General features: G+C 35.7%; 1 protein-coding gene across 12 annotated transcripts in view; it reads right to left on the reverse strand.

Annotated features, from left to right (window-relative positions):
* The window catches only part of ADAMTS6 (ADAM metallopeptidase with thrombospondin type 1 motif 6), a 145,395-nt gene that overhangs the window by 16,298 nt on the left and 101,658 nt on the right, over positions 1-27,439 (reverse strand). For 8 of the 12 annotated variants that reach the window (XR_004305532.2, XM_085528325.1, XM_085528329.1 and 5 more), the window contains 7 exons: positions 21,408-21,510; positions 20,186-20,319; positions 19,942-20,065; positions 18,465-18,545; positions 15,360-15,523; positions 14,094-14,232; positions 1,448-1,577 (listed from right to left, as the gene is read on the reverse strand). Coding sequence is in view for 8 of the 12 variants with exons in the window: in XM_085528325.1 (XP_085384451.1) it covers positions 1,448-1,577; positions 14,094-14,232; positions 15,360-15,523; positions 18,465-18,545; positions 19,942-20,065; positions 20,186-20,319; positions 21,408-21,510 (875 nt within the window). In the remaining 4 variants the exon portion in view is untranslated. Of the gene's footprint in view, positions 1-1,447; positions 1,578-13,398; positions 13,488-14,093; positions 14,233-15,359; positions 15,546-18,464; positions 18,546-19,941; positions 20,066-20,185; positions 20,320-21,407; positions 21,511-27,439 lie in introns of those variants that run through there. The other 4 variants (XR_014939182.1, XR_001551922.3, XR_014939183.1 and 1 more) reach the window with 3 other exon arrangements.

Below are 27,439 nucleotides of genomic sequence, written 5' to 3' on the forward strand. Positions count from 1 at the left end.
GGCTTGCTATTCACTCCATTTCACTTTTATTCTTTAAGTCAGTGGGGGGGGGAAAATGTTAGAATAACTTTAAAAACAATTTTTAGAGGTGACAATTTATTAATTGCTAAGTCACACAAGGGATGGGATAGGGAGGCATTTTGTAAAAAGGAACTGGCCAAAAGATACTACTGCTCCCATGTCCTTGATATCCTTGCAGGATAAGCATGTATTTACACATAGGCTGTGGGGACAGTAATTTAGATCTGTCATAGACTTTTTTGTGAGGTAGCACATCCCTACTCATACTCAAGGTGAGAAGAATGTAACAGCTTTATTTCTGAATAGATACATGAGATAGGGGGATTAAGTCTAGAAGACTGCCATCCTTCAAATCAAGTATGAATTGAAAGTCTAGGAAGACACTGGTTTCATGAACACCCATTGCATCTTAATGCATTATAGTTTTGTTTCCTTCTTCCTTGTGTCTTACATGCTACAGTCATACAGTTTTTTAAAAGAGACTGCAGTATTTCTTTGCTATGTAATGTCTATACTAGTCAGAATTAATTACTTTTACGTCCAATTAGAGTATAAGTACAGAGTATCACCACACTTAACCAGAGCTTGTAAATCAACACACTCCCATTTTATACATGTTTTTTAATTTCAAAAAGTAAGAAGGAAATGTTGTGCATATGCTGAAATTATTTGCCAGTGCAAAACATCATAGTCATTCCTTAACAGTTTTTGCAGTAACGTTAAGCTATGTTACAGATCAGTTCTTGCCAAATTTCCTTTTTGAACAAATGAGTTGCTATGTTTTTAATTATCGTAGTATATCGCAGACAGCTAACCTTAAAATAAACTTAACCAAGTAAGACCTAATCCTAAAGGCACACATTACTGTATGACACTGAGAATCATAAAGTTGCTTTGCAAAACTATTATGAGTAAATGGTTTGGTATACTAACCTGTTTCTTTGCTTACTATTTCCCTTTTGAGAAAGACAAATCAAATTTTAATATAATACACGTAGAAATCCAGAAAACATTTAATACATCCTCTTCAGTGTGAGAAAGTTAACCTCTCAACTCAAAGTCCTTCTGTCATTAGTGCCATAAGAGTGGTCTCCAATTCTGTTCTCAGCGCTATTCAACACACCTGACAACTTAAACTACTTCACTAGCATTTTTTACTTTTTACTTACAGTGCTGTAAGTGTCACTGTTTCTCTGTTAAATAAGGCCTCTTCTAGGTGAAAAATAAATAAATAAATAAATAAAAATCATTCTAGAGGAACGAGAGGCCTTAACCAAAATCCAGAATAAAATATCCTGTCTAACAAGACTGAATCCTCATGTCTGACCAGAATTTTATACTACATTTGATCCACTGCATTTATTATATATTACAAAGGATTTTCTATAAATGCAAGACAGATACATCTTAGTGATCATTAACTTACTCAGGTGGGCAAGGCTCAGTGTTGCAGGCTCTTTGGTTTTCTGGAGGCTTACTGTCAGGGTCACAATAATTGTTTTGTACAACAGAGTTGTCATCCAACCTTTTACACACCACCTCTTGTTTCTGCACACCTTAGGATGAAATTAAACACCATTAATTAATCATTCTTACTCTTCTGCTTGTGCAATAGAAGTATGTTTCACCTATTAATTATTATTCCCACTACCCCACTTGAGCAGGCTGAATGCTTCAGGGATGTGAATTCCAACTGACTCAGTGTCCCCTGACCACGAAGAATTTTTCATTTTCTGTTAATTTTAGGACACTTCGTTGAAAGAAGATTTTAAATTGCTGTTGTTTTCTAAAACAAAGAGAATATATTTATAGATTTACTAACAGATTGTTTTTATTTGTGTACTGTAAAAAACCCATTTTCCATCTATCCTTCCCTCTTAGTAAAAGACACTCTGATTTCCAAAGAAAATATCACCAAGTAGAATGTAGACACTGTTCAATGCAGAATTGTTGTTCGCAGGCTCTGGTTTAAAATAAAACAGCAATCTGGGATACAGCGCTGCATTTTCACACATGTCATCCTAGAAATATTTTCTTCATTAAAATAATGAATTATTATTCATTCTGAAAGATGCAGTTCGTCTTGTGAACGCTCATTCTGCCTGGCACTCCCAGCTGCTCTCTCATCATGTTAACTCTCAATAGGCACTTCAGATTTCATTATTTCCTATACATAGTGACCTATAACTGCCAAGGCAGCATTCATTACAAGGTAACACTGCAACAGATTTTCCAGCTTTTAGAAAACAGAATATAAGGAAAGACATTAAAGAGCCACTGACATATGACAACAGCACAGCTCCAAGTGTTGTTGTAAACACTGATACACAGGGCCTCCTCTTTGTTTCTAGAATAAATTGTGGACAACTGTGGAACTTCAATTCTTATGCAGTTCTTAACAAAGGTTGTTACAGTACTGAGATAACGGGATTGAAGCATAAGAAGAAATGAAAAAAGCCTTAAATCTTAAAACAAACAATTACTTAACTTTTTCCAAAATCTGAAATGCATGCAAACAAACAGGGATTAAAAAATCCTGGCTTCCAACTTACATTACAGCCCTCTCTCTTTATTTTAAAGCAAATGTTTCACAGGAGGCAGATATGCAGTAAAAAAGTAATTATACAAACATATTTTTCAGACAGTAAACAGCCAAATAAAAACATGGGATTTAGGTTTTTTTCTGATTTTAAACTAGCTAAACAACTTACCTTTCAATTGTTGATTTTGTTATCCATTATGAACAAGAACCAAGTCTTTGGTTTCTAAAATTAGACCTATATGGAACTTTGTACTTACTTCCAACAGTGAGTCAAGCATAGCATTGAGATGCTTGAAGTTCAGCCCATAAAGCATCCTGCTTGGCTATGAACAGAAATCTTCCAGTCTAAGTGCACAGGCATTGTCTCTATGATGCTAGGAGACATGGGATGTGAGACATATGTCTCTCTGACGTTATGCACAAAATGGAAAACTCATTTTTCACAACAGTCTTGAGAATATTATTCATTCCCTCAAAAAGCTGCAGATCCAGCAGTATTAAGTTTGAGCATACAGTATTTCTGTGACAGTGGTAAACTTAGTCACATAGGATGGCAAGACTGCAGTTTCTAAACAGTAGTTATTTCTAGTTTTTATTCAATTGCACCCTAATGTAAAATATATAAACCATCTTCCAAGTATGACCTGCCTGTGCTATGTGAATGTCTTATTTGCTCGTTACAGAGTAAGTCTCTTTCTTCTCTTACTGACACTGATCCCATCAATCTGGAATCCCTGACAGCACTGTGGCCACGAATGCCCATTAAAAAATCTTCCCTTTCCCCATCATTCTAGACATTCTGATTATTTTGTGTCACACAGCTGGAGTACTTTACTGGAGATGTAATCCCAGCTGAAATAACTTTGTTCAGAAATAGGGAATTGCTATTTAATATAGAACCGACATTGCATCCTGAAAAATAAATATTATGTGACTTATGTAACTACAGAGCCTTCTTAATTTGAATACTCTCAAAAGTCTGCAGGAGGATGCTACAATGTGTAAAAATGGTTCTGAACTAAAATGTGTCTATTCCGAGCAATCAGGAGATGAGTTAGATTTAATCACTCAGCATGACACTTCCTATAAGCAGTCTGTTTAGCAGGTGAGAACTTCGTGTATCAGCCGTCAAAATCATGTGCCATCTCATGTCACCTCAAAATCACTAACCATTACAGACACCAAAAGAGACCTAATGCTGGAGTCTTGACTCTATCACAGTCCCTAAATTACTACTGCTGTGAAAAGATACCTCCTTTTTGTTTATAGCTACACATAACCTTCCCAAAGTAGGCACTCTAAATCATTCATAGAATGTCTTACATCTCAAGTTATTCATAAACATCATGATCATCATGATCATTTAAATGAAGCTTTATTTATAAAAATATACTGATTTGAGATGTGTATCCCACAGGTAAACCAGGTACAACAGATCAGCTGCTTTCATTTTTCCTTCTTTCTACACATATCTGGATGCCACACCACTATACAACTGCAGGAACAACAAAATAGTGCATAAAGCTGCCACAGTTTTCCAACTGCATCTTACCTACACAAATTTACATGAGTAAGCTAAAACAAAAACATGATTTTCTGTAAGATTTCTACCTCCGTTTTTCCACTACTTCTCATTTTACATGTTGTAGCAAAAAGTCCAGCTGGAGTTATGGAACTGTTAGCATGGGGGGCCCTCTAGGCCCTCCCACAGCTACTAATATTCAGATATTAAAGATATTTAAGACCCACTCAGCATTCTCAGCTGCTAACATTTTCATTAGAAGAAAGGCTTAAATTCAGTGAGGTATTACACATGAAATAAACTTTGAATGAAGGAAGGAAATAGAATCAACACTCTTCTGTTTTTCTGGGAACCACTCATTCATAAACTGATGGATCTCCACCTTAAAACTCAGGTACAATTTCTTCTCTGAAATTCATACCTGTGACTACTACATTCATTAACTGCCAGTTAACACTATTTTTTAAAGTAAATTTTAGTATAATTAACTATTCTATTGATACAGTACATTCTTGTAGTCCCTGAAGTGTTGGATACACCATTCCTTTGGCCTGACACTCCTGTGCGCCCATTCACACTTGTGTTCATTATGCCCACAATACAAATTTTGCCCAGTATTCCATAGGAATTTTACCACTGCCTTCTCCAGTGATCATGAATACAGCATGTGATATTAATCCCAATCCTTCCCATTTATCTTATTTATCCCATTTATCCCATTATCAAATTTAGCAAATTTCCTCAGAGCTTTCAATATTTTTATGCTACCATCAGAACAAGAGAAACTGAAGTCAGAAGTCATTACAGGTTCTTTAAGATGTGCAGAAAGCTTAATGCCTTTTGATCTTGCAGTTTACATTTTCAGAGAGCACTTCCCACCTACGGATCTTTTCTAATTTGTTATTAGTTATAAGTAACATGAAAAAGCTTCCAAATTCTAGATGAATGAATCTACTACACTTAATTAGTCTAAAAAATAAACAGTGTATTACAATAAATCCAGCCTGTAAAGCATGGTATGTCACATCACATTTAACCTCTCTTCTCAAGGATTTCTAGATCTTTAATCACATTTTGCTTCAAAATTTCAAATCTGCTAAAATTTCAGTGTTATCAGATTTCTCTATTCATACACACACAAAAATATAGTAAGAGATTATTTTCTTCACTCCTTTACTATTTTTGTAAAGATTTATCAAATGTAGAGAAAAAAAATCTTTACTAAGGTAGGCTGTCCCCTATAATTTCTTCACTATGTTGATGTCAAATTAAAATATTTGAGAAGCTGTGAAAGGATGACATACTTCTAAGCAAATATTGAAGCTTTAAGATACAGCCAACAGAGGAGAATAATTAAAATCAGATTCGAAAACCTGAGTAGGAGGATTATTCATCATGAAGTTTTTTAATCAAACTTTACCACAAGAAGAAATATGATTCAAAAGGTCTAGAACAGGTATTGTTAATAAGCTGGCCTGGCTAGCTGGCAAAGAATTTATGTTCAGCTTTGATGGAGCTTACCCTTTTTTTTTAACAAGCTTCCTTAACTCTCTTGGTGGCTAATTCAGTAGCACTTTGAAGAAAATAATGGCATTTTCTTCAAATATAATTGCTTAAAAAACAGAATTACATACTTTAGAATTAGGCATTCTAATGAAGCAATTCTACCAAACGATTCTATCAAATATATTTATTAGATAGCATAGATGTTAATGTTATGACCTCACCAGATTTTCAACTGGCACATTTCCATCTAGCTCTGGCTAAAAGCCAGCAGCCTCGATAAACTTCTGAGGACTGTGGAACAAGAAGGTACTCTGGAGCACTATGATGACAAAGTACCATTACACTTAGTTTTAAAAAATAGAAAAATAAAACCAGCCAAGTTATTTATTGAACAGTGGTCAAGTAGTGCATCACTCATAAGCATTTATAACTGTCCACTCACATGGTGAAGAACCATTAATCCATTCCAAGCAAATACGCTAGTTCATTTTCTAAATGTTCTGCATCATCTTACCACATAGTATGTGATTTGTGATACAAGAAACACACATGTGAATTAAGGAAACATTACATCACTGTCTAATTAGAATTATTTAAAATAATATCGCAGAAATGCAATTCAGATTCTAATCTCAAAATGAAATGGGAAAGCTGGAAATGCAGTTTTAGCCAGACAACAGCTAAAATGTTAAGCTGTGTAGGCCTTGAAAAAATATTTCTAAATTACTTGTGCTATGAATACATGGTCTCTCTTCAAATAATCTAAAAAGCATAGCTTAACAAGTTCATTTAAGCTCTTGGAGGAAAAATTACAAGGAGTTAGACAGAAGCACTCTACTTTCAAATATAGAGATTTATGGTTAAAAATAAAAGACTTAAGACTGGTCATTGCAATCCTAATAGAAAACAAAACTTCAGTGGTTTATTGACTATATTCTCCGAAGAACTGAGATGTTTTACAGATTCTGATTCATAAATAGTCTGCATGACTTTCAGCAGTCAAATTTTAAATTACGTGGAACACACTTTACTGTTAAATTAAAACTGCAGACATGTAAATGTTCTATCTACTTTTAAAAGCAATCCCCCAAAACTGTGATTTGCAGTTGTAAATGTTAATTACAGAGGTGCCAGTACTAATACATATTGAATCTTGCATCACAAAAACTACTCCATGCTGGTTAACCCAGACATACTTTCTGAGCTCACTCATCAGATCACAAGATGTTCATCACAGGGCCAAACTCACATTTCCCCTGATGAGGACAAGTGTGCTTTATTTGTCCAAAGGTAGTTTCATAATTCATCTGAGGGCATGAAAGAAAAATGCAGTAGGCATTGTACTAAAAGAGTCGCCATCAGTAAAGCATCCAGACTGCAACCAGTTTACTTACAATAATACACTGAGTGAAGTTTTGTTTGCTTGCTTGTTTGTTTTTTTTTAAATGAGTATATAAGATATTTTATTCATCTGGAGTTGGAATCTAATAGAATAAACAAAATCAAGATCAATACTTTGGGTACTTGGTAAATTCCAGATAATAAACACTGCCACTTATGGTTATATTTTTATTAAGCATGGATTGGAATGGAATGGAGTGAAATGGAATGGAATAAAAATGAAATGAAATGAAATAAAATAAGACAAAAGGAGTGCATATACTTATTGTGGTCTATTCGTACTGTAAACAAAAAAGAAAATATAATTTTTTTTTCATCATTTGTTGGATATTTTTAAACAATACCATCAACCGTACACTTCTTTCTTAACAATATTTATAGGTCAAAGTCACAGAATGGTCCTTGGAAAGCTACAAAGTATCACAGACAGGAAGACATGCTTAAGAGTAAACTACAATTTTGTGACTCCTAAGTTTTAAATTTTGCCCTTTTCTGTTACAGCTCTTTTAATTTCCAGCCCTCATTTTATTTGCTATTTCTGTGTGTTTTAGTTTTCCCTTTCTTGGATTTTCTTGTTTAGTTAATAGCTTTTCTTGTTTACAGTTCAATCAGGTCATTAAAAGAGTCTTTTGTTACTGCCATCAGATTTTTCTGAATTCCACTGACCATTTTATCCAGCCAGTCAGCTCTTCTGAATTCCACATGGTCTCCCCTGTTCCACTCTTTTCTGTCTAGATAATCTCTACATCCTGATATTTTTTGGCATTGTTTTGCTGAAGTCTTGTCTAAGTCCAATTCCAGCTTACAGAGGCTCTGCACTATATCAAATAGATGGGTGAAGCAGAAAAAAAATCTACTAGCAATTGTAACAGATAAAACAGATAGCACCATGACCCAGAAATGTTTGTTCTCTCACTCAGAAAGTCTATTATACAATCTGAGTAGGCATGGATTTTAACCTAGAAATATCTTCCCTTCAAATACGGCACAGCTTCTAAACAATGTGCTTTTTAACTTATAGGTTGAAGTTAATGTTAAAGTTTGAGGGGAAAATTAAACTTGTATCAGCTAACTAAAGACTTGTACAAGCTAACAAAAAAATTTCCTTCCAAGACTCTCAACTCAGAGCAGAACAGTTACTAATGTATTTTCAGGAATAAAGAATCAAAAAAAAAAAAGAAAAGAAAACAAACAAACAAACAAAACTAAAAAGTTGAGTTCTCCATAATGCTCCTGAAGAGGAAGAAATGGATCAGAAATGATTTTCAGTACTGAAAATAATGCTTCTAGTGTACAAAAATAAAAGTTTTAATCTGGGATCCCCAAGCCTAAAAACAGATACTAAGGGACAGATAATACAAATGAACATACATATATATTCTCATACTACATCTGAGTACTTGAATCTAGCAAAAGAGAAGAGCTTTCTTTTGTAGCTGGTAAACCCAAAGAACCTGTTTTTGGAAAATCTCAGGAAATATCAAAGTAAAACTCAGATTTTTGAGTCCATTGATTTCAGGTGCTTACAGGGAGTTTTCTTAATGCTGTATGCACACTTCTTGCAACAACTTTCATGGCATGCTTCTGAGCTCAGGCATTCCAAGGAGGCATCCAAATAATAACGAACTGATAATTAGTGAGTGCATAATGTACACTGCAAGCTGCTCAGTATCATGAGAGCCATACAAATGAGGCAGACAAGGAATCCAGAGCTCCAGCACATTTATCCACTGTAAGCACAAATACCTCCTTCTTCTTCCTATAATTCTTTTTATTGTATGCTTTTCTACAGCATGCTTTTCTAATTCTGCAAAATGGTTACAGATTTGAGAATTGAGGTCTTGTATTAAAAATTGAAGTGCTTTTACTGTTCAGAAGTACAGCAACAGTGAACATTAAGAAAGAAGTCCACTGGAACAGATAGCATGCTACCATTTAATTAATGATTGCATGTTCATAGAGAGACCTAAAATTAAGCCAATAAATAAAGAATCACAAATTCCTTCTCTGCTTGCTGGCTCTTGATTGCTTCAGTAATCTTTCTCCAAAACAAGGCCTACAAGCAGCCCTAGGAATCACTGAATGTAGAGGACTGCTTTCAAAATACTATAAGGAAGACAGGGCATACAAAGAACTGGAAATATTAATAACTTCAATATTATCTAGACCTCATTATACTAAAATACTGCTGCAGTCCTTGTGCTAGATACTTTCAATCCAAATATATATATATATATATATATAACTATATCTTAAGAATAAGTCAGCCTGATTTAGAGAGAACTAGGCAATAGTGGAGTGCGCGTGAAAAGAATCTTAAAGGTGCAAGTGCAGGCTGCTCCCTTGTGCTTAAGATGAGCCAGCAAGGAAGAAGACCAAGCTGGCTGAAGAGGATGCTGAGACTCCAGGAGGAAAATACAGTTCAACACCTTTGGAAGAAGGGCCAGGTAAGTAAAGAAGAGTATAAGGATGTTGTTATGATATGTGGGTAGAAAATCAGAAAAGCAAAAGACCAGTTTGAACTAAATCTGGTCACCATTTTTAAAGATAGTAAATAATGTTTTTACAAATATGTTAATAGCAAAAGGAGAATCTCCTGCCTTTACCAGACAAGGCAGGGAATGTTATCACCAAGGACAAGGAAAAGGCTGAGGTTCTTCACTTCTTTACTTCTGTCTTCTAATAGGCAGATCAGTTATCCTCAAGGTACTCAGCCCCCTCAGCTGGAAGATGGATAGGGAGCAGAATAAATCTCCCACAATTCAGGAGGAATCAGTTACAGACCTGCTATTCCACCTGGTCTATCTGAAGTCTATGGGACTAGATGGGATCCAGCCGAGGGTGCTGAGGGAGTTGGCAGAAGTGTTTGCTGAGCCACTTTCTGTCATTTATCAGCTGTCTTTGTCAACCTTGGAGGTCCAAGATGACTGGAGACTTGCCAACATGACATCCATCTACAAGAATGGTTGAAAGAAGGATTAGGTGAATTAATTACAGGTCTGACAGCCCAACCGCAGTACTGGGTAAGTTCTAGAAAAGGTCACCTTGACTGTGATTACAAAGCATGTGTGGGACAACCAGGTTATCAGGCCTAGACCACATGGGTTCATGAAAGGCAGGTCCTGTTTGAACAACCTAATCTTCTTCTAAGACAGGTGATCTGCTTGGTGGACGAGAGAAAAGCTGTGGATGTAGTCTGCCTAGACTTTAGTAAGGCCTTTGATCTCCACAGTATTCTCTTGGAGAACCTGGCAGCCAAGGGCTCAGACAGGTGTACTCCTTGCTGGGCAAAAGGCTGGCTAGATGGCCAGGCCTGGAGTGTGATGGTAAATGGAGTTAAATCCAATTGGTGACCAGTCACTAGTGGTTCTTCTTAGGGATCAGCATTCTGGCTGGCCATGTTTAATACCTTTACTGATTATCTGGACAAGTGGATTGAGTGCATCCCATCTGTACGTTTGCAGATGACATCGAGTTTGGAGAAAGAGTTGATCTGCCTGAGATGAGGGGGCCCTATAGAGGGATCTGGATAGTTTGGATCAACAGGCTGAAGACAATTGCTATAGCAAGATAAAATGCCAGGTCATACAATTCAATCATAACAAAACCATGCCTTGCTACAAACTGGGGCAGAATGGCTGGACAGCTGCATGGAGAAAAAGGATCGGGGGGGTGTTAGCTGACAGCAGGATGAACATGAGCCAGTACTGTGTCCACATGGCCAAGACAACTAATGGCATCCTGACTTGTATCAGAAATAGTGCAGTTAGCAAAATTAGTGAGGAGATTGTTCCTCTGTACTCAGCCATGGTGAGAACACACTTTGAGTACAGTGATCATTTCTGGGCCCCACACTACAAGACACTGAGCCCTGCTGAATGTACACAGAAAGGGCAATGAAGCTGGTGAAGGGTCTCGAATATGTGACCAGACCTAATGGCCTTAAGTTGTACCAGGAGAGGTTCAGGTAGGTTAATACTCAGACAGAATGGTCAGACATTGGATAGGCTGCCCAGGGAGGTGGTGAAGTCACTGTCACAGAACTGCAGAGTCATAGAATCACAGGGCTGGAAAGTACCTACAAGATCATCTAATCCAGCTGCTCTCCCATCACCATTTCTACCGCAAGCACTAAACCATATCTTGTAGCTCCTCACCCAGACGCTTCATGAACACTGCCAGGGACGGCAACTCCACCACCTCCCTGCGCAGCCATTACATTGCCTGACCACTCTCTGAGAGAAAAAGTTTTTCTTTATGTCTGATCTAAATCTCCTTTGTTACAACTTGCTGCCATTTCCTTCAGGTCCTGTTTGTTGCCTGGGAAAAGAGGCCAAACCCCTCCTCATCACAACCTCCCTTCAGGAAGTTGTAGAGTGCAAGGAGGTCACACTGAGCCTCATCTTCTCCAGACTGAGGAGTCACAGCTCCCTGAGCCGCTTCTCATAAGACTTGTGCTCCAGACCCCTCACCAGTTTTGTTGCCCTTCTCCGGACATGTTCCGGAGGGGCATGTGTCTTTCTTGTAGTGGAGAGCCCAGTCTCTCTAGTGGAGAGAACACAGTACTCAAGGTGGCCTCAGCAGTGCTGAGTACAGGGTGATTACCTCTCTGCTCCTGCTGGACACACTGTTTTTAATGCAGGCCAGGATGTTCTTGTAGCCATCTTGACCACCTGGGAACACTACTGACTTGTGTTCATCCGAGCATCAGCCAACATCCCCAAGTCCCTTTCTTCTTCACAGTCATCCAGCCACAAGAGGCTTTCAAGGAAAGTATAGATCATAGAATCACAGAACTGTAAGAGTTGGAAAGGACCTCTAGAGAACATCAAGTCCAACTCCCCTGCAAAGAAGGCCTGCACAGGTAGGCATCCAGGCTGGTCTTGAGCATCTCCAGAGGAGAATCCACAGCCTCCCTGGGCAGCTTGTTCCAGTGCTCCATCACCCTCACTGTGAAGAAGTTCCCTTGCATATTGGTATGGAACTTCCTATTCTCCAGTTTATGGCCATTTCCCCTTGTCTTGTCCACACAGATTGCTGAGAAGAGGTTGGCCATGTCCCTTTGACTCCCACACACCTACAACAAATGGACTTCCTAGTGAATCTTACTGCAATAAACAAACAAACAAAAAAAAAAAACCTATTAATTGGTTTCATTTGCAAAACTTCCCACATTTTATATTTATACTAGTCAACTTTCCTTGTTCTGCTGTTTCTACAAACTTTTATCCACTTTTCCTTTTTCCCTACTCATCTCCTATTTAAATTTTTTTCTTCTTTTCGCATATGGCAGAAGGTGTTTCATAAACTGAGAGAAATGGAAGATAATACAGATATGAAGAAAGCAGATCCAGGTTTTCAGCAAGAATTATAGCCACAGTGAAATATAGATTCCTCTAGTAAAGATTTAAATGAAAATAAGTGATGATAATATATTCTCATACTAAGCAGAATGAAAGGAGAGTATGAAAGGAGCCTGGTTTAGACACCATAAGCTACTAAGGAACAGTGTTCAAAATTAAGTTTCAAATGATTAATAAATGCATATAGTTATTTGAGATTCACATACATTTCAAACGTAATGATAAGGATAAAAAGAAAACGGATTATGTCAAACTAGTTTCATCTAAACAACTGCTTACTCCTTCCAAGCCAATCATTCCTTCCATTATACACTTTTAAATCACTGAAATCACTAAGACCTGCAGGACAGAAGACTCACAGTTAAAACACTGTCTCTGTCTAAATCAATGGAGTTTACCCACGACATCAAATAGCGCATTAACCCATCATAAAAACGGGATTTGGTGGTACCTGTAAAGTTCTGATATATGGAAATGCACCTCCCCACCACAGCTCTCCCTTTAACCACTCTAAAATCTTCCTTTTCTGACTGGAGTCACCAGTGTTAAAATATCAGTTAAAACAGCAGTCTGCCATCTAGTTGATTAAGAGAATCCTACAAATGAAGGTCAAAATATTGGAGAAATTTAGCAATTTCCTTAACTTGATTTCAAGACTTTCTATTTAGTAACACAGAATAGAATTTGTACTTATCCCTTCCATCCTACCTATGCTATTCAAACTGCTGTAGTTAAACTGCAAGCAACCAGTAACACTCACAGCAGGATCCATTGGAAAGACAAGTCAAGATGTTTCTAAACATGAATATCTTCAGTATCCAGAAAAAAAAAGAAAAGGACAAATATTTGCTCCAAAGGATCTTTAGAGAAACACATCTATTTCCCAATCTTGCTATGGTAAGTGCACAGTGCAGTAGAAAGCTGAAATTCTGAGGTCAATTTAACTTTCTCTCCTGTGTCTTTTGAAATGAACATAATTTGGTGATGATGTATTCAGACTCCAGAGAGAAGAAAGATACTGTTCACACAGCACTTCTACTCACCAGTCCATGCAGCAGCAATGGTGTTGGCTTTGAAGAAAGCCAACTGTTCTGCTCTCCCAGCCAGAGGTAAAGAATTGCATTGGTGGCCACTAGAGGGAGGATTAGGAATATAGTAAATTGTGGGCAAAAGGCACCCATGATGAATCACATGGGACAACCTACAAATCCCCCATTGCTGCCAAAAGGCAACAATTAATAGATACTGCTATGGGCTGGGAAGTATAATCCAGTTCTTATGATCTCCTACAGAGAAGTTGTCAGTTTGTGCCCTAAACTTTAGTGGCTGGAGGATAAGAGGGCTGACTAGGATGTGTGAAGAATAGGTACAAACATACACAGATATATCCCTTTATTTATGGTTGCTTTGTTTGCCTTCTGTTTTTAATCTCCTTACTAAAAACTTCTGATGTACTTTACCAAGGAAGCTCCTGTGAAAAGCAAACATCCCAACTTCAAGGGAATCCCAGAAGAACCATCAACAGAGACACACTGTGCCAACATATACTGCATTTAACAAAAAACATCTGAACATGTTAAATGTACTTGAAAATCCGATGAGATAAATGTTCGTTCTCTAAAATAAGGTTTGAGTTATATCTGAAAGAAACATTTTCAATTAGTTATCTACATAATTATGTAAGAAAGAATATCTTGCAATCCAGTTTATCCTGTGTCTTGGCTGCCTGGTGTCTTACCTCCAGCACAAGTGGCAGAACATTCTGACCAAGGCAGATGATTCCACGCAAAGCCAACTTCATTGTCTCCACTGCCAGTACGAGAGATGGGAACATTGAATTTATACCTTATACCCAAATTTTGTTCCTGTAGCAGAATCTGAAGTTGAAAACAACTGGTTATACCATTAAACCAGGCAAGCAGAATGTAACTACAGTGACGTTAATCTAGGTACTTGTTATGTCTTGTGAATGGGAAAGAAGTAACAAAGGAAGCCACAGAACTCCTTTGAGATATTTCCAAAAGAATCTGAATGAAATTGTTAAACATATACAAAAAGTATTATTGTATAAGCTGAATTTTATGTTATTTTCCCTTTGTCATCATAACTATCTAACCTCTGTCAGTGTTTTATTCTTGACATAATAACACTAAAAAAGCCAGTCTTCATAAGTTGATGTCTTCATGGAAATGGAAATGTAGCTGAATCATTACTTGAAGTAAAAGCTAATTACATCAATATGCAAGTATGCAACAATTATCACTGAACTCAAGCAACTAGTTATGAATCTAGCCCTCTCCTTGCTTATATTTCTAGTGATTTGTAACAGTAGAAATAGTAACAGCAATAGACTGTTGCTGAGGTTATTGTTTTCACTAAATACACTATTTAACACAGGTGGTTCCTTTAAAGGAATATCAAAACTATCACTACAGTCATATCACTGCATTTGATGGCAGCATCATAATAAAGAGCTTTTGTCCACTCTGATTGCTGCTTGTACTGCACTTCCCACTTCCCACCTGACACACACTAGAGTTTGATTCTCCGTTTTGTTTTTTTTTGTTTGTGTTTTTTAAAAACATATTCAGAGCAACATATGTCAAACCAACATATTTTAATACAGGTCAAATTACTCTGACAACTGTCAGGAAAGGAAAATGCTACTGTATACATATTACACATCAAGCAGTTGTGTCTATCAGAAGTACACAGAAATGCAATATATATCCAATTTACAATTTCTTCTATAGTACATTTAACACAGATGTGGAATTTTCTGTGATATTTCCCAGGGCTCTTGTAATTTTATCACTTTTTCATCACAGTATCTTCATATCAGTTTGAAAGGCAAGGAAACTTAATTAAAATACAAATGCAAGATCCCATAATGGTCTACTTTGATTTTATTTGTGGTTTTATCTTTGCTGATAACAAAAAACAAACAAACAAACAAGAAAAAAACATATTTCAAATTTCACATATACATTAAATATAACCTTACCATGACTATGAGATTTTCTGAAGTAGGGCCTAGTGCTTCCAGAGATTCTGGTTCATCTGTTGGCCTCTTGTAATGGAAAGCTGTTCCAGCAACATCAAACTTTCTTGGCCAGTCAATAGTCCAGGCACCATTAATATAGTAGTCATCCTCTTCAGATTTTAGAGCTTAAAAAAAAATACAAGCCACCTAAAAATTGGAAGCAGCATTTATAATGGAGAAGCCATTGCAAATTAAACTACTAATCTAGTAGAAGTATGTGACTTTCAGCTCTGTATCAGTGTTTTTTCAACATAAACCTTTTTCTTTAGCCCTGATCAAAATATCCCTTTCTCAACTTGACAGGACTTTCTACCATAATGTCCAATGTTTAAGTAAATTTTGTAGATCCTGTACAGAACATGACAGAATGCCTCATCCTGTTCAACATAAGTCCAAGGTGTTGCCCTTGGCTTGCAGCAATCCCAGATATGTGTACCAACTGGGAGAAGAACTCAATGGGAGCAGCCCTGTTGGAAGAACTTTGGAGGTGGTAGAGTCACCGGCCCTGGGGGAGTTCAATGAATGACTGGATGTTGTGTTGAGGGATGTAGTTTAGTGGGACCTATTGGTGATAGGTGAATGGTTGGACTGGATGATCTTTAAGGTCTTTTCCAACCTTGGTGATTCTATGATTCTAACTGCTGCCTCAATTTAACGTGAGAGTTTGCCAAAGAACTGGATCATAAGACAGTCTGGGACCCTACTAACTGAAAGGAAAGGGAAAGCACTGAAGCCAGTATCAGAGCTACAGGGGAGGGGTTTTTTCATTATTTTTTTATTTCCAAATTGAGAAATTGATTTATTTAACTGTGGTCAGACATTTGGCAATGTGCACATAAAACAAAACATAATAATATGCGTAATGGTTATTTTCAGCTGAATTGATTCTCTAATCTGGTTCAAGGTGTGACCACAAAACAGCTGTTCTGAAACAAGAGGCAAGCCCATACAGATTAGGAGAGAGCTGTGAAGCAGACATTACTACCAAAGAAACACCTACAAAACAATATCTTGAAGTACGTATCTTAACACAATAAACTCCTTTTAAACTGCTATTGTGTTTCTATAGTTCTCTTTAGGGAACAGACAAATAACAAGCATTCCTTCTCCCAAAAACTGGTGGCTCCAAAATAGTGTTCTTGTTCACATTCACAGTACAAAACATTCAAAAAAAAAAGAAAAAAAGAAAAAAAGAAACAGTCCCTGTGACTTTATTATCTTACATTAGCATACAATGGCTCCCTTGAAAGTTGTAAACACAGCAAAGTAGTGAAAGAGATGAATCAACTAGGGCATCTGAAGCATGAAGCAAGGTAACGAGAAGAGGGCGTGAAACTTGGGAACACCCTTGAAATTGTGAGAAACATGCTGGAAACATACTTTATCTTATTAGACCTGTGGCACAATTAAAAACTAGAAATGTTGCCTATATTGTCCACTTGAGCTAAAAAAATGACAGTTTTCATTAGTTTTGGTGCTGAGGTTACTGACGTAAGTACAGTTCCAGATCATATTTCTCTGTTAATAGATTAGAGGAATGACAAAATTATCTGCAGTAATTAAAAGTATCTTCTTTATTCTCTTTTATCACCTCCATTTTCAGTTAGCCATGGATTCAGAAATCAAAGTCTTTTAAATGTGAACTGCATATTAAGTAGGGTATTAACATTGGCGTATATGTCAGTATTACAAAATATTCCTTTTTGAAAGCAACTGTGATATGCAGTTAATGCCTTTCCCATCAGCTCTGAGTCAAACGTCAATGTAAGATACACAAGCAATCTTACCAACATATTCTGAATTGGGAGAGTGTGATGATGTAAAAATGGTAAGTGCTCTTTATTCCTGCAGTATCAAATGTTACCATTCCTACAGAATGGAGGGAGACTGAAAATCTCAATTACATGACTGTGGGAGCAGACCAAAAATAAACCAACAAAAAAAGCAACCAAAAGTAAAAGGCACCATGATTACCAATACAGTACATATAGGAACTAGTGCACCTTAAAGAGCAATTACCTTTCAAAATAATACTTGCATGCATTTATGCATTATAGTCATTTCCAACACATCAGTATCATACAAATAAACTTTCATTAGTACAGACTGACAAAGTAGCACAGCCAGTTGTCATTAAGCCTATAAAGGCAACTTGTTCTGGTTGTGTAATCTGTTTCCTGTAAAACTGATCAGCTTTCTACATAATTTTTGACTAAGAAATGCATGCTCCTGCACTATGGTGAACTGAATGCTATGCAAATCAGTGCATATGAACTCTGAGAAATGCATGTCCAAATTTGAGGAAGCCAGATTTGTAAGTATTAATATTTTAAAAGATGGAAATAAAACTTAGCAATCTTAAATAAAATGAAGGATAATCTGGATTAATTTGAATTTAATTCTGTGCTTTGCTGCAGGTTTTCTGAGTGATATTAATAGGCACAAATGTTTTCCTGCATATAATTTTCCTATCCATAAAAAAGGCATAGCAGTAATTCCCTACAACTACAATACAGAAACACTGCAGAATTAACATACTACATTGTCTTAAGATATGGAGGCAGTATCATATTATCACAGAATGGCTTGGGTTGGAAAGGACCTGAAAAGATCATACTGTTCCAATGTCCTGCTATGGGCTGCTCAGGGACTCAGCCAGCCTGACTTTTAACATCTACAGGAATGGAGCATCCACATCTTCCCTGTGCAACCTGTTTCCAGTACCTAATTCATTAGTATTTAAGTAATGATTGCTGTTGTTGAATAAACATTCCAAGAATAGGATTATATTTTAAAACAGTACAATCCCCTAAAATCAGAAACTTCCTCAGGAGGAAGACACTAGCTCAGAGTGGGGCACTAGATCACTTGAGTGATCTTCACCTACTCTTGCTCCAAGTCTGACTGGCCTGAGTTTGCAGTTAAGTCAAGGAGGAATTTATGAACTCCATTAGCTCCACTTGGGAGAATGCATCCTAACAAACTGGGGCAAAAAAACAGAAAACCATAGCTTCAAGTCACATCAAAACTAACATTTACAGTCTGCTATTTAAAGCATGCTCTTACCAATGTAGTTCTTGGACACTGCTACTTCTCTTATTTCAATGTGCACTGAACCTCTTGGAATTTGAATAACTTCCATGTACCCTAAGAGAAAATGGTATATTTTTTTCTTGTTATATTATATTAGTCATTAAATTAACCATTACTAAATTGGTTACACCTAAACACTACTAGGATTCAAACATACTAGAACATTCCATTTCACGTGATATAAATGAAGACTCTTCTAATTTCACACACATTTTAAAGTCATAGCAAAAATGTAATACAAATTTATGTATCTGTGTTTTTTTTAATGCTGACAAAATACTTTCAACATTGCATTACAAGTAACTAATGTATAAAATGATCACAGGATAATAGGATAATTCAGGTTGTTAAGGACCTCAGACAGTCACTTAGTCCAATTTCTTGCTACAAGTACGATTTGCTAGGAGATAAGGCGAGATTAGACAGCACCTTATACGTGTACAGGGTAAAGAAAAACACCAAAGGTGGAAATCATACAACTCTTGGGCAACTGAAACACTTCCATCCATTCAGGCAATGTATTTTATCTGTCTATCTATCTATCTATCTATCTATCTATCTATCTATCTATCTATCTATCTATCTATCTAATTGTCTGTCTGTCTGTCTGTCTGTCTATTTAAACAGCCATTGTCTCTGCTTCTTCCATCATGTCATCCACTGCCTACCACAAAAAGACTGGTTTTATCTCCACACTAGTATACTAGTGTATACTATGAGTATACAAAGTGTATACTTATACTTTTTGGAGGACTGATTCCAGGTCCCCATGAAATATCACTTCTCCAGATAGAATAGGCCTAATTCCTTCAACCTCTTCTCAAAGAGTGTTTTTTTCAGCATACAACTATCTTAGTGGCCCCTAAGAGACCTGAAGTCAGTTCAGTGCATCAGTTCTTTTCCTACATTTAAGAACCCAGAACTGACTCCAGATCCAGCATTAGTAAAACACACTGTCAACACTAGTACTGTGGTATTTTTAAGATGTATTTTCAGCTAATTGTCCATACACACTCCCCAAGCTGTTAACATTATCTTAAGAAACTTCGTTTTATTCTAAAACTTCAAGTATAGTCACATCTATGGAATATCACTAAGCACATTAAAATCATTCATATAATTTCTTCTACCAAAGCACTATAACAGCAACAAAAAAATCCACACACACCAAGGGAAAAAAAAAAAAAAACCCAAAAAACAAAACAAAACAAAAAAACCCACATTCATTTCTTACTAAGTGCATTTAAGATCACAAAAGCTGAATATTCAGTAATAAAGGACACTGCTGAATTTGACATAAATCCAAACTAATACATTAAACCAAAACAATTAGGCAAAAGGAGTCAAAGTGAGTGACTAGGATCAATGTCATGATGGAAAACAGTGAAGTACTGTTTTTCATTTAATAGCTATCTAAATGCAACAACAGAACAGACATAAACATGCATACCTCCTCTGGGCAATGAATCATTGAAGAAACCTTCAATGGCTTCACATGTACTCCCATCTCCTCCACAAACACGACATCTATCTTCCTTAGCATCAGACCCCAAAATATTATCACAACCTACATGCTAAGAAAAAATATTTTAACAAGATGATGTTTTTTTGCACCTTTACCTTCACTGCTTGATAAAACACTTCAATGAAGTTTAAGATATTCAGTTCTTTTTATCTACTCTTATTTCTGATACCTTGCATTCTCCATTGATACAGATATCCAGTGAGTCAGCATTGCACTGAGTCCCATCTATTACTGCAGGAGCACGTTCAGTGTAAAAATTATAACCTTCAGCCAAGCAGTTTAATGCACATGGTTTAACCCCACCTAGACAACAAAAGTAAAGAAAACAATAACAGAGTTCCTGAAAAATTAATATACGTGCAAAAATTGATCCAAAATGTATGATCTTATCTTACATTTTTCACATGTAGTATAGGCACCTTATTTTGTGTTCCATCATTGATTTGTTTACTTGACTTGTTTTTTTCAAAGAGAATAATTTCTTTTGGTAAGATACAGCAAGGTTGGATATCTAGAAATGGATTCTATTATGTTAATATAATCCTAATGATTACAAAACAAATTTAAAAGATACCATTTCAGCAGCATTTGACAAACATGAATAAGAAAATAATGTAGTCCTAGTTCAAAAACATCAGATTATTTCAGATAGGACTCTTGTCTACACAAAATACACTACCACTCAGATCATGTGATCACAGTGGTCACTTCCAGGCTTTTGATCTAAAACAAAACTACAAATAAAACCAGTGAATATAAAAACAAAAAGGAAAAATTGACTTATTCAGAGTATATAACAGAAAAAAAAAATCAAAGAATGACTTACTTTGAATAGTGACCAAAATGCAACTAAACTTGATTAAACTGTTCTAAAAAGAAATTTTCTTTTTCCTACCTCAAAAAAATACCCTTTTTATTTTACAGTGAAATTATACAAATCTCATATTTTTAAAGTAATTTTTAGAGATTCTGTGGTGCTTTATCCCCTTTTTCCATTTCCCACTATTCTCAACTTAATTAAGGAAAAAATTATTGAGAAGTTTATATTAAACTTAACACAGTAGCATCAAATTCACTTACAGATAAACTACACAACCTTTAATTCTATTATATCCACAGGTAAAAAAGGGCTCTGTATTTTAATATAGAGTCTCTATAATGATTCTCAAGCTCTTCTCACATTAAAATAAATAAAAAAACAGATATATAAATCCCTGCTAGAATATTCAGGGCTTTTCTGTATGATTTTCAGCAGCTGACAAAAGAAAACATAACTCAGCTCATCACATCTTCATCGAAAGACTCTATATGAAGACATTACTTTCTGTATAAAACCTTTACATTTTTGAATACCTCACATACGATAATGTTTTTGTGAAACTACATATTACCTCCAGTGTAGGGTTTCCAGTTATAATACTTTCCACGGAAAGGCATATTGTCAAAGTCTGCACATTGTTTTTCTCTAAAGTCACGGGCCCCTGCAGGACATGGCTAAAAGAACAGAGACCAAAACAAAGTTTATTCCTTCCAAACATCAAAATGAAAAGAAATGTCCATATTACAAATAAAAACATTCAGAAGACTAGGAGATGGTTCTTTGCTTTACCTTGTGGCTCTGATTTTGACACTTTCTTTATTTCTTTGTAATTTAAATGTCTATTTTGCATCTTTCAGCTGGCATGAAGTAATTGAATTATTAATTTAAATAAAGGCAGGTGTTATAACAGTTTCCGTTAAACCAGAAAAACAAAATCATGCCAAACTATACTTCATAATCAATCTGTCAGCTACCTCCTTATAAACACACATATAAAAACTGAAAAAAATTAAAATCATTCTGGTAAGAGCTCTTGCCTCAGTTGTACTACATGAAGTAGCTGCACTGACATTTGTTGTTTAAGATATTGAGAAATAAATTATAACACTATCCGCAGGTCTGCAGGCTATTATCATCTTTGCTTACTTGCAGCTTTGAAAAAAGCACTGCAATAAAGCCAAGAATGAGACTAGACACCATGTCTGGTCCTGACTCTAAGCATTAATTAAGACATAAAAACTGCTTTCACTTAAATTTTCACTAATGCATATTTCCAATTCAAAGCTGAGAAATTCTCTTCTTATTCCAGGAGAAACTGAATTCTTTGCTATTTCTGTGCTAATTTTTCTTGAGGAAGTCCGAAATAATAATGATGACCCTGAACACACCAAGAATCCACATAGCATGTTAAAACATTGCTATCAGTGTTTAAGTAGCAGCTATGATTTCAAGTGATATGAGACAAAGTATTTGAAATACAGATTAAAATCATTTTTAGACTGAAAGAGAAAAGAAATTGTTTGACAGAAATTAGAGTTGTGAATAAATATTAATATTTTATGAGCAATAGAAGAGTTCATTTCATGGCAGTTTTACTAGTCTTCCTACATACATCTAAGTCAGCTAGCACTGTTCAGGAATCTCAAATGCCTGCAAACAAAATGGTCTGTATAAATATTTGTGATAAAAATCTATTACACAGTGCAAATATTAATAATTATAATTCTCACATTAATCAAGTTCTTACCATACCAAGCCCACTGCACTATGATTCACAAACTACAAAAGTTTTCTCCAATTTTGAACATAAATGACAATGATGGATACTGGGAGTCTTGCAATTTTAAACTGTCTGAAATTCTCTACCATCTCCATTTAATAAAAAAAATATTTTTGAATAAAATGTACTGGTTAAAAATTTACTGTTAGTACTTCTTTTAATTTCATTCTCATAATAACAATAATAAATAATTGGAAAAATACTCAAAGTAAAAACAAACAAACAAACAAAACATTACAATTGTAATGTAATACATATAATGTATGTATATATATATATTTGTAATATATATGTATATAATTGTAACAATTATATTTGTTTCTTTGTCTCTTATTCTTCAAGTAGTAGAAGGAACTGTTCCAACCTACTGCAAAGTCTGCAGTCAAATCTCATCTATACTCGTCAATACCCATCACTCTTCAGTTCCACATGCTCAGATACTAATTTGCATGGCTGTTATTCCTATTGCACAGTTACCTTTCCAAGTTAATTAAAGTCCACTGCAGATGGCACCATGAAAACCTCTTTATGAATAAAATTATTGTAATCTGATTTTTGAGATGCAGTCTTACTTATCTTTTGGTGTTGATACTGGATGTATTTTGAGGCAATATTATAAATTTCAACAATAATCTGAATGATGGATAAGAGCTGACAATAGACAACTGAGATGAGTGGCTGGTAACACCCATCATGCTGGTACACAGAGACACTGAAAATGGGTCCACAGAAGTCTCAGCAAGTTCAATAAAAGGGAAACACAATGCCACGCACACAGGAAGGCATATCTCCGTGAACCAGTTACATGCTTGTGGCCTTCCAGTCAAAAAGGAGCTTTACAGAAAAGGACCTGGGAGTCACAGTGGACAAGTTAAAAACAAAACAATATACTCTTACCACAAGGAAGGCAAGCAGTATCCTGGGCTGCATTAGGCAAAGTACTGCCAGAGGTGACTACCTTCCCTTCTTTTCTGCACTGGCAAGGCACACTTTGCCAACATTCCAACAAAGTTTTATTTTTTAACTAGAATGTCTGCTGATGAAGGAGCAGGGGATCATCAATGAAACTTAAGACAGGAAACAGAAGGGCTACTGCTGTCATAGTTACATCTTTTCATCATGCTTTGTAAGTCACCTTAACCTACCCAAACAAGCATCTCTGGTATCCATGATGCATTGTGTTCTTTCACACCTGTCTGCACAACACAGGAAGAATTTCAGCTAGGAAATTTAGGAAGCCTGGAAAAGTTTAAAATCACTGTAGGAACTCAAGATAGCAAAGAATGAAAGTGATCAATTGGGATATTGCTCCTTGAAGGTAGTGTAGGTAGTGAAACAGGAAGGGAGAAAATGGTACTAAAGACATCTTGTCAGTTACCTTTGATGACAAAGAAAATCAAAAATGCCAATGAAGCAGATGTTCTAGCCTGCTTTGGAACATCTGAAAGACTCCAGATCTTACTTAAAAAATAAGATCACCCCTGAAGAGAATCATTCACTATTATAAAGATGAATGATGTCAAAGGCTTCAATATCAAACACTGTAATCGTTACTGCATAAGCTGCATTTTGTTTGTAGGGAAATTAGTTTTAGCTACATTAATAGCTTCATTCTAATTCTTCTCCCCCCCAAAAAAGGGAATTACAGTTTGACCATATAGGGTAAGATATTTCACATTTTTCAATGATTTAGGAGTTTGTACATGAGTAACTTGCTACAGGCTGCTTGTGCTTCCAGTCCCTCTTCAGGAGATGGCAAATCATGAAACAGTGTAAGAACTTATAACGGGATATGAAGAACATCCATACAAAATAATGAAACAATTAAAATTTTGAGTAAAAAAAATCTAAGAAGAATACTAAGATTTTTAAACATTGGAGCAAAAACAGTTTAACAGCTGTCAACAATTCATTGAAGCAGTACTGACTCAACATCAAACATCTTATCTTAGAGAAATCTTTTTATCTTGGATATTCAGGTCAGACAGACTTCTGTAACTGACTAGGTTTCCTATTAACAAAGGATTTCATCAGAAGATGAGAAATAATAACCATACCTATGAATGAATTTGTGCATAAAGGAAAGAAAGAACAGAAATAGTTTGCCTACATTCTTCTGTGAGAAAAGGCTAAAGAACAAGAATCTTTGTAAGGCATGCATACACCCACACTTTTATGAAAAGAAAGCATTTACATAACCTGTAAGCAAAACATTTTATGACATTTAAAAGATAAGGAGTCTTCTACACCTTAAATGTTTATCAGCTTGAATTTCAAATCCTATATATATTTTAAATCACTTGCAATTAGTTAAGCTTTAGTACTGTTTCTTGCAAGAAAGTGGCTGGTGGTAGAAAATACAATTCTGATGACAGTGTTCTTTCTATCACCTTTTGTTTCTAAATTCATTAACTAATGTTCTTTTCTGCTGATCTCAATGTTTCCATTAGCAGATGCCTTTTGAATTAAGAAGTCATATGCGGCTTTGGAAGTCTTTGATGAGAAATATGCCTAGTAGGAGTGTGTGTGCTGTTTCCAAAGAATGAAAATGGTCATAAGAAAGGGCAACCGAACTAACTCATCTTTGAAAGAAAAATGAAGTCAAAATGAGTTGGGTTTTTTTGTTGTTGTTGCTAATGAATGGAAGGAGCTTTAGGGAGTGTTACATTTTAAATTACATATGGGCAATGAGTGTTGACACTGCAAAAAACTTCAAGAGCAAAGATGTACTAACAAAACATTTTTCATAAAACAATGACAGATTTGAATACTTTTAATGCTTACATTAATCAAACATACCATTCCATTAAAAATGTCAAGCACTAAGGACTGTAATAAATCTCGAAACAAAATCTACTAGTCTCAGCAACTCTTAGTTATTCAGAACCCTGAAGATTACTATAAAAGAAGAAATGGACTACAATTGTCAAAACCATTAAGACAGTAAATCTAAATTTCGGTAAGTTACAATATGTTTATGCACTGAAAAAAAATGCCCACCCCTCCCACCTACATCCTCCCTCTCTCTAGATTAAAAAAAATTTACTCACACCCAAATTTTAAAAGTGCCATTTGCAAATACTGTAGTCCAGGTCTGCAACTGTTCCAGGTTTGTTTTTAACACTTAGACAGTGACATTGAAGGTTTCTTTTTCCAACTCCTTGTATAAATTATTAAAATTTGACCATAGGCAGGAAGTAAACACTTTGGACTACAGGATTATAACTTCAAAAGCTTTGGATAACTTGAGAAGTGTTTTGAAATAATGCAATGGATGCAAATCACTACATTTGGATTTGGACTAAACAAGTGTACAAGCTCAACCTGAGGAATGACCCTCCTAAATGCCAGCTCCTCAGAAAGAGATTTGGGTGCAATGGATCAATACTGGCTGAAAAAAATGCTGTCACTGGTTTAAGAAAAAATGAACACAGTACTGAAATTCATAAACATAACTTTATCACTAAGATAACATAGTTCTAAGCTTCTTTTTGAAAGAAACTGCCAAAAAACCTGTGTAGATTTTGGCTACCACACTACAAGAAAATGCACACTACTGGGATATCAAAGATGGTTAGCAGATAGACTATCTAGTGTAAAGAAGAATAAGAGGGGACACACCAGTAGTATGCAAACACAGGAAAGGGGTGCCACAGAGGGAACACTTTCTTCTAAATCACATCTGGAAGAGAGTAAGAGTCTAAAAGGATGGAAAAGCAAATGGTTCTGAAAAGTAAAGGTTCTAATGTTATCTCAAAACAAGTTAAACAGCTTCTCAACTATCAGTTGAAAATGGTTTAATGACAGTTGATTTTGCCTCTGAACCAGGGGACAGCCAGAATGGCCTTCCCAGGCACCTTCCAAATGTTCCTTCTGTGACCTTTCCCATTTCCACTTCATAATAAACAAGAAGCTTACAGAGAATAAGGGAAGCAAGGCAAATCTGGAAGAATTTCTTAAAAGCACTAAGGAATTAAAAATGGTAAGACTAAAAGAAATCCTAGCAACATTTCAACACTATCACTAGCTATGACGTACTAACTAAAAAGAAAAGGGGGGGAAAAAAAAAGATAATTTAAAACATTTTGAATATTTATGAGGTAGCAGGATATTGTGTTATTTAAACTTTCTCATGTGCTTGTCTGATATGCTTGTCTGATATCAGACCACAATAAGCAGAGAATCTGGTAGCGACGTGACCAATACAGGCTTAAAAGAAAGATACATGATAATACATACCAGTGTCTTGTACAAGAATACAATAACATTTTATCACCTACAACATTATATGTTTCCTGATGAAAATAAAAAATAATGCCAAGATATTAATGAGTCACGTGTATTAGTAGTGCACTGCATCCCAATTACAAACCAAACCATATCTGCACTAGTTCATAAAAGTGTGTTTAATTTGCTAGTTATTGATTGGTAACTAACAAATAAAAGACTTTAATAGGGAATCATTACTTAGTGGGAGAATTGAGTTCACTGTTGAATTTCCTAAAATGAGAAATGTGTTCAGTATCATTCAATATTTTTGTTTCTGAACTGAAGCTATAAGTAACAGGATATTTTCCAATTTCACAAGAACCAGCTGTGTGAAAAATGAAATGACAGTAAATTAACTACAGAGCATCATCTGGCAAGCTGGATTTATTCAAATGAAAATTGCACAAAGACACCAAACACAGCTGATCTCTTGAAATATACCGAAAAAATAAGACAGTCAGGTTTTCCTAATGGCTTAACTTGGAGGGCAGTAGGACTGGAAAAAATTTACAACTCATACTGGACAAGAAGCTGAGCTTCATGCTCTCCTACAA

This window comes from Coturnix japonica, chromosome Z, assembly GCF_054131305.1.
Source record: "Coturnix japonica strain WE chromosome Z, WE-NBRP24, whole genome shotgun sequence".
NCBI classification, from domain to species: Eukaryota; Metazoa; Chordata; class Aves; order Galliformes; family Phasianidae; genus Coturnix; species Coturnix japonica.